The 7,995-nt window shown below is 49.4% G+C and overlaps 1 protein-coding gene and 1 long non-coding RNA gene across 3 annotated transcripts in view; one reads left to right on the top strand and one right to left on the bottom strand.

The window, feature by feature from the left end:
- PRRX1 (paired related homeobox 1) overlaps positions 1 to 1,382 on the bottom strand; it is a 74,343-nt gene extending 72,961 nt beyond the window's left edge. The window contains exon 1 of one of the 2 annotated variants that reach the window (XM_027086344.1): positions 123 to 1,382. In XM_027086344.1, coding sequence (XP_026942145.1) covers positions 123 to 363 — 241 coding nt within the window. In that variant the 5' untranslated portion in view covers positions 364 to 1,382. The remainder of the gene's footprint in view (positions 1 to 122) is intronic. The other variant, XM_027086343.1, reaches the window with a different exon arrangement.
- A 161-nt stretch (positions 1,383 to 1,543) lies between these two features.
- LOC113609220 (uncharacterized) lies at positions 1,544 to 4,490 on the top strand. Its single transcript, XR_003428562.1, has 2 exons — positions 1,544 to 2,254; positions 2,591 to 4,490. It is a non-coding gene; the product is annotated as an uncharacterized LOC113609220 (long non-coding RNA).
- Positions 4,491 to 7,995: the final 3,505 nt, after the last annotated feature.

Consider the following 7,995-nt stretch of genomic DNA (forward strand, 5'->3'; position numbering starts at 1 on the left):
CACCAACCCCTCCTGGTTCCTGACTTTCTCCCCTTGGCCCCAGGCGGGCTCCAGCCGCCCAGCCCGGACCCCCGCCCTCGACCCGGGACACACACCCCCGCGGGCATGCGCCCCTCACTCACTGTCCTGTTGCGGGGTGTCGCTGCCGCTGGTGAGTCCCGGCGACTCCAGTAGGCTCCGGCCGGCCTCGCCCACGCTCTCGTCCGCCTGCGCCGCCACCATGTCCCCGGCTTCCTCCAGGTCTAGCAGGTGACTAACGGAGAAGTTCTTTTTCGCCTGCAGGGTGTCGAGGTTGCCCGGGCTGTCCAAGCGGCCGCCCAGCGCCGGTTGCCGCTCCAGAACGTGCCCGTAGCTGGAGGTCATGGTCTCCCCCTCCGATCCCACCCACCCCCCTCTTCCCGCTCGAATCAACACCAAACGCTGTGGGCGCGAGGGGGGAGAGGAGAAGAGTGGGGAAGAGAGGGGGGGAGTGGAGAGAGAGAGAGAGAGAGAGAGAGAGAAGGAGGGGAAGAACAAAAAAAAAGTGGAAGGAGGGCGGGGGACCCCCTTGTGTAGAGCAGAGCGTTCTGCACCAGCAGCCTTCGACAGCCTCGGTTGCCTTCCTGAGGCCAAGTCCGGCGGGGTCCAAAGAGATAATCCACACCAAAAAATAAAATTAAAAGTCACCCTATGTTCAAGTCAGGAGAAAAAAATCCCTTCCAGCTCTCCAAAAGCGTCCACGCGCACACACTAAAAATAATAATAAGGGGGAGAGAGGAAAGGGGAGGCCAGCAGGGCGGGGGAGTTAGGCAAACAGAAGAACAGAGAAGAAGGGGTGGGAGAGAAGAATCAAAGTGGGTTTTTTTTTTTAAGGTTAAAAAAGTTATTCCCAGGCAAGAGTTCAAGCACCAACAGAAGAAGGCTTGTTCCAGCTTTAAAACATCTTCAAGAAAACGTGTTCCCCCTCTCTGCACTCCTGTGGATTCTCAGGAGTGACTAAAGTTTCAGGAGGAGAGGGTGATGTCTTGCAGATGTATTGGAGAGCAGGATTCTCACTTTACTTTTCGTAAGGAAAAAAAAAAAAAAAAGGGCTCCAAGAGTCCGAAGGAGGGTGGTGGTGGGTTTCCCCGTTCCCTTCTCCCTCTCCCCCTCTTCTTGCTGAGCTCCTTTTTCCTTCTCAGTTGGATCAAGAAGCTCTCTGGCACTTCAAAAGGCACAAACTGGCATGCAGAGGAGGCTTTGTAGGGAATACAAGAAAATTGGAGACCCCTGGGAGGGCAGATCTCGACTTAATAGGAGCCTGTAATTACGTGGCAAAGCCTTTGTGTGGTGCCTGACGTTTTACAGACCCCTTTTCTCCATCACAATCTCCTTCTTCCTCCTTTCCCTCGGACCAAAAAAACAGTCTGATTAAGAAAACCCCCTTTGCCAACTTCTGAGCAAGAGAGAAGGAGAGAGGGAGGGAGCAAGAGAGGGAGAGAGGGAGGAGGGGGAGAAAAGGGAGGGGAAAGAAAGTGAGAGAGCCCCTTCAGATTTTTTAAGTAAAGGTCTAATTATCATTCCCCTGCAATAGTATCACGGGGAGAAAAGACAAACTGAAACCCATAGTCACTTCAAACGGGCTGATTATTTTGCTTCGGCATTAACTCCTCCAGATTTGTTTAAGATCCTGTTGGAAAATCTCATTTGCATGTTTTGATAACAGCTGCGGGGAAACTTGTTGGAAAAAATCCACAACTATCTCAATCAAATTTTCTTCTCCCTCTGCCTTTTTTTTTTTTTTTTTTTTTTACGTTTCCTGCTGTTCTAACAATTTTTGGGTGGTGGGGCTGGAAGAGCGTCTGAGAACAAGGGAGACAGCAAGCATATTAAGGCTGCATTTGGCCCTGTAGAGGCAGCCTATTAAATAATGTAATAAAATGACAGGAGTGATCATAATGGAAGGCTCTCCCACGCTTCCTCCGTGGACTGAAGGCAGGTTGGGGGAGATCTAGAAGGCACTGAATCGATTCGAGTCTTTCCGCGCCGCTAGGAATCCCGGGGCCAGGCAGTAGGAAATTTACATATTTATTTAGCTGGAAGAAAGGACTCTAGGAGTTTGTCATAATTGCTCCCCTTCCCCCCACGCTGGCCAATTTCGTAACCTCTTTGGTGCGGCCAAGGTCGCTTCCCCAGGCTACGACGCTAAGCCGAGAGGGTCGCGCTGCCCAGATGCGGAGGAAGCAGGGGCACTCCTAGAGCCAGCTGCGGGCGGAGGCTCCAGCGGAGGTTCAGGGTACAGTCCGGCTGCCCTGGGGGTGGAGGAGGGAGGAAGGACGGAGAGGGGTGGACGAACCCCCATCTAAGTCTACGGATAATGCTTTGTCGTTCTAATGCTGAGCCCTAACTTGACAGAGGACAGAGAGGTGCTGAGCGATTTTTTCATGACCTGTTGGAATTTGGTACAGCTTTAATAGTCTCATTAGAAATGAGTTACTATATGACTAGTAAGTAAAATATTAAGTGTTTATTTGTGGCGTTTTATGTTCGTTAAACACACACACACATATTCCCTCACTCCCTTGATTACTAAACTTTTTTTTTTTCTTTTTTTTCCCTTTTTCTCCTATAGCCCAGAGGCTCGACTGGAGAGAAAGAAGGGTCCGAGTGTGTGTAAATGGTTTCTGGGCTCCAAACGGCCACAGTTAGCCCAGAACTTCCAGCCCTGATCTAGGAAAAGAACATTTGATGCCATCAAAGGGCTGCAGATTGAAACCAGATGTGCTCGCCTCGGTTCTTTCCATGCATTTAATTAAGGAGCCGGGATGGAGGAGACTTTTTCATCATTAGCCCACCCACTCCCTCCCTCCTCTTTCCATCCCTTCGCCCTCCCCCGCGGCCCGCTCGCACCCGGACCGCGAGCCCCAGAGCCCAGCCAGCGCCGCGTGGTGCGCAGAGCCCGTCGCTCCGTCTCCCCAGTGGTCGGGGCTCTAAGCAGTAAACATCTGTCCGCGTCTGGGCTGGGGCGAGCTGCGCGGCAGGGCTAGCGGGATGCCGGTGGGAGACGGCCGAGCTCCCAGGTGGGCCCGCCGGAGTGGGAGCGTTGCAGGCGGGTGCCTTGCGCGGAGATTTCCAAAACCGTTGGTTGCGCGCGCCTAAGCCGAGCGCACATGTGTCAGTGCCACCGGCTGGAATGGACGTGACTTAATCGCATAGAGAGGTTTTCAGCCGGCGTCCCGCTGCATGAGCTTAGGTGAAAGGGCTGAGGGGCCGGCCGTTTCTCCCTTCTCTCCACGCCCCGCGAGGCACGGCTGGGAATGTCCCCGCAGCCGAGTCAGCCTCTTCGGATCTTCCCAGAAATGGAGCAGGCCCTAGCCTTTCCCTCCTTCTCCACCCTCATTACACAGTTGTATTTTAATGTTTCTTTTCGTCCTTGATACCAACCGAACTGCCTTTTGTGACAAAGGTCTGGATAAGGGACTAGGGGCTTCTGACACCCCCAGGACTTGCCGCTTCCCCTGAAGACACATTGATCTCAGTCATATGAGGGGAGATCGCCCTTCGGAGGAAGTTGCCTTGTCCAGAGTGTGCCGTCAGCCTGGTTGGTGACCGAGAGGTAGCGACAGGGGAGATACGGGCAGTTGGAAACAATCAGATGTCTCCACTTGTGTTCCGCTGTGTTTTCCAAGGGGATCGGGCGCTCCCTTTACATCATCCACTTGTCATACTTATAATAATATCAACCAATTATACCAATACCAACTAAGATGCTAACGGTTTCAACAAAAACACTGGGCACATTTGCTTAGCATTTGTCGACCAAATTACATATACATGCATATATATGTGTGTATATGTACACATATATACATCTATACATTTCTATGCACAATATTTTCCCAAAATGTCTTCCGGAGTGAGAGTTCAAATACCAGCAGACTGTGTGGGGTTGGCCCAGCTGCCACAGCGCAGCTCTCGGCGCTGCGCTAGAGTCCTGAGGCCCCGGAGTCCCCCTCCAGGGGTGGCATTTGAGGACTACGTGGCAGGAGAAGGGCTGACAGAGTGTCCTCCAAGCCCAGAAGAATTTGGAACTAGGGGGCAGACTCCCGGGGTGTCCAAGGGAAGGGAGATGCCAGCTTGAGACAGGGTCTGGAGACAGGCGGCAGGGCCCCTCTGGCAGTCCCGGCATGCTTATTTTGGAATCCTGCGGAAAAGGCTCCGGGGACTCTTCACCGCTCCAGAAGGCCATTCCTTCCCAGGGTATCCGTAGTTCTCACCACAGGGAGCTGGGGCGGCGGGGTGAGTTGGGAGGACGCTCTGGGAGGGTCCCCAAGAAAGCAAATCCTGGAGGCATAGACCCTGCAGAATTGATATTTTTTTCTTGTTTAGGTCTTTGTGGAGTTTTTTAGTTTTTATTTTTTTCTATTAACAATTGCTAGTGGATTGGATCCACACCCTTATTATGTTTACACAAAACATTTGTAATTTGTTGAGATTCTGGACTGTAATTAAAAACCAGCCGGATAACCCTACAGGGAGATTCATGAGCAAGGAGCGCATTCACCCGGTAAATGGTGAAAGGCGTCGGTTCGTGCTGCCAGCTGGCCAGGCGGGAGAAGGCTGACGCGGAACCCTCGGAGCCAGCGCAGACGCTGTACCTCGGGCACACAGAGGCGGGCCACGGAGCTCCTTCTCAGAGTGCCAAGGGTCTCCACGCCTGGCCTCTCCCTGCGTCCAGGCGCCAGGCCCTGCTCGCCAGAGGGGTGGAGGGAGGGGGAAATTGGTGGATCAAAGTTCTCTCGGCTCAGGTTGCAGGAACCAGGAGGGCCAAGCACCTCTAGAATTAGAGAATGACCATCTGGCAGAAAGATGTCAGGGGAGGAGAAGCTGTGGCCGGGAGCACATGCTCATCTCCCAGGCAAGCGGCAGGCCTGGCCTGGGAACTTAGAAGTCCTCAGAGAATGCTGTGGCCTGTTTAGTTACCTAATCACTACTTTGTTTTCACCATGTGACTTCCGTTTCGGAAAAGTTAGAAGGAGAGCATTTCTAACTCAAAATCTCTAAACGTGTGTAGATCTTTCCCTGGCTTTTTCTTTGACTTCCATCCATCAATCAATGATTATTAAAATGTGAAGCCCTGGATCATGTAATTAACCAGAACCCTCTTCTTCATGATCCCTCCAGGATCTGCGAGTGGCTTTCCAACCCTTCCTTCTGCCCTGTCCTTTTTAAAAATAACTCCTGTGTCTAGATTCCTCCCCAAGTAAGTGGGAGCAAAGCTCGGACTAGCAAGGAAACTTGCCAAGAGATCAGACCAAAGTAGGAAGGAGGTTTGGTTCCCAGTTATGTGCCCTTGTGTGGTCCTATTCATAGTTAGGTTTGGTATTGATTATTGTCCAGGATTTCCCTGGCACTGGAAGCTAGCAGAACTCTGCCTCATCTGGCTAGCCCCCCCCCACACACCCTAAGCAGTTTCCCCTCTGAGGTGTAAGCCAGGAGTTGTACTCTCTGACATGTTAATAAGCTGACATGATAATCACGTGTGACAGGTCATAGGTTCCATGACATGTAAACAAGACAATACCACCCTCATGCAAATAACATGCTATAGGGGTGGAAATGCTTTCCTGCTCATGGTTGACATTCTAGTATATATTCATTAGCAATAAAAAAGGGGAAAAGAGTAAAATGCAAGATAGATTCTTCAGGGTTCTCATATTTTAGTGTTTCCGAGGAGATTTTATGCCAGACTTGAGAAAAACTCTCCTTTGCCCTCCCTGTTCTGGTTCTTCTTATCATAAGTGGCATCTCAGGAACATTTCTCCTGTGCATGGGTGAATGCTCTCTACCCACGCCCACCTCCATCCAATAGCCCTATTGGATTATTTTGGCATTTTGCAGTAATCAAAGGAAGTAGGACTAAAAACACATTTCCAGGTAGCAAGCTGGTAATAGGTTCATTTTGTTGCAGTTTGGGAGGGCCAACATATTCACGTAGGACCTAGTGCAGTTTCACTTAGAGCTGTCTCCTCCTCAAACCACTGGACACTGACTTTGCACGTGCTACTGAAGACACCGGGGACCTGCACATTGGCAAATGCAATGAGTACTCTCAGACTTTCCTTTGCGAAGTGCCTTCGCTCTAATTGACAGTATTGAGCACTCTCTTTTTGAAATTTCTTCTCCTGGTTCTCTGTTTCAATGACCACTTCTTCTTGGCCTTCGTAGAGTGTTCCTTTTCATCAGCTTACTCCTTAAATATTGATATTATCCAGAGTTCTGTCCCTCATCCTCACTGTCCTTTCCAGTAAACAGGTCGTTACTAAAAGATCTCATATACTTTCATGGGTCAACTACCACTTGTTCATCAATGAGTCTAATATCTAAATCTTAAGCTTTACCACCTACTCACTGTCACCTTGGGCAAACTGGGCAAGTTACTTACCTCCCTATGCCTCAGTTTACTCATCTTTCCAATGAGATAAACCATGCTCCTACCACATATATTCATGAGAACTAAATGAGAATGCATGCAAGCCATTAACACAGTGCTTACCGTACAGTAAACCCTGGAAAAAAAATAGCTATTTTCTTGATGGACATGCACTTCATTAAGGAACCTTAAACTCAGCATGTCCAAAACTGAACTCAACCTAATCTTCCCATGCTCCGCCTTTTTCCCCAGTAGGAAACCTAGGAGTTACCCCAAATTCCTCCCTCTTTGACGTGACCTCCAGCTTATCCAGGTAACCACTAAATCCTGCCTGTGTTATCTAACTAGCATCAATCCTGTCACTAAGTCAATAAGTGCTTGTCGAATTGCAACTGAAGATTAATTAACACTGGAGCAAATGAATAGGCAACATTACGTGGGAGTGTGTAGCTATAATATTAGAGTGTGTTCACATTATATTAACATAATAACAATTAGTAGTCAGGATGACTTGCCAAACGCCCTCAGAGGAAATATGAATGTGCAGACGCCATACCTTCTCTGTCCTGAGGAACTCAAGCCTTACTCACCAGGCAGATTCAGACAAACCACAAATGGCTGTTGGGAGGATTAAGAAAGAAAAAAAACAAAAACATAAAAATTGCCTTATCATAATCATCATTTAACAAATGTAAGTTCCCTTCCTCTACTCTGTTAATTCCCTTCTTCAGATGGCCCTGGTTACAGATTCCTTTGAGTTCCATGGAAAAATAGGATGTTAAATTCTTGCTGTTTTCCTATTTTAGAAAACTCCTGGGCAAATGCATGTGACTGAGAAGCATAAAACTGGGAGTGGTTCTAGGCAAACAGCAGCACACAGCACTGCCAGGGAAACCATTGCTGACCCTTCAATACTGTGCTGGAAATGCTCAAGCCTGGTGGATTTTTTTTTTTTTTTTTTTTTTTTTTTACCACACTCTGATAGTTAGAGAACCTGCATGCTCATTGGATTCTTGGCCCTATGTAAGACACCAGAGCTGAGGTCCCAGGCTGGCTTATTGCCTCTGCAAGTTCCTAAACGTTGGGGCCCTAGAGCTCTGTTTCTAAGCCAAGCAAAAGTGGGGTGGATGGGCTTCCCTGGTGGCGCAGTGGTTGAGAGTCCGCCTGCCGATGCAGGGGACACGGGTTCGTGCCCGGTCCGGGAAGATCCCACATGCCGCAGAGCGGCTGGGCCCGTGAGCCATGGCCGCTGAGCCTGCGCGTCCAGAGCCTGTGCTCCACAATGGGAGAGGCCACAACAGTGAGAGGCCCGCATACCGCAAAAACAAAACAAAAAAACAAATAAAAATAAACAAGTTTCTTTAAAAAAAAAAAAAAAAAAAAAAAGTGGGGTGGAATCTTACAGGATAGATACAATACGCCTTGGGCCTGGGTAAATTTGGCCAATTTAAAACTTATGAGGCTCTTCAGCTGACTTTAGTGCTTACCCAGTGGGCATGACACTTAAGATTACGTTTTTGGACTTGCTGCTCTCATAAATCTGGAGCCAAGCACAACCAATTCTCCACCTGCTTTCCTCTCCTGAGTCCTTCCATAAATCTCTA

The sequence above is a fragment of the Aethalodelphis obliquidens genome, unplaced genomic scaffold (assembly GCF_003676395.1).
Source record: "Aethalodelphis obliquidens isolate GAN/ISIS:26980383/991018 unplaced genomic scaffold, ASM367639v1 scaffold55, whole genome shotgun sequence".
NCBI lineage: Eukaryota > Metazoa > Chordata > Mammalia > Artiodactyla > Delphinidae > Aethalodelphis > Aethalodelphis obliquidens.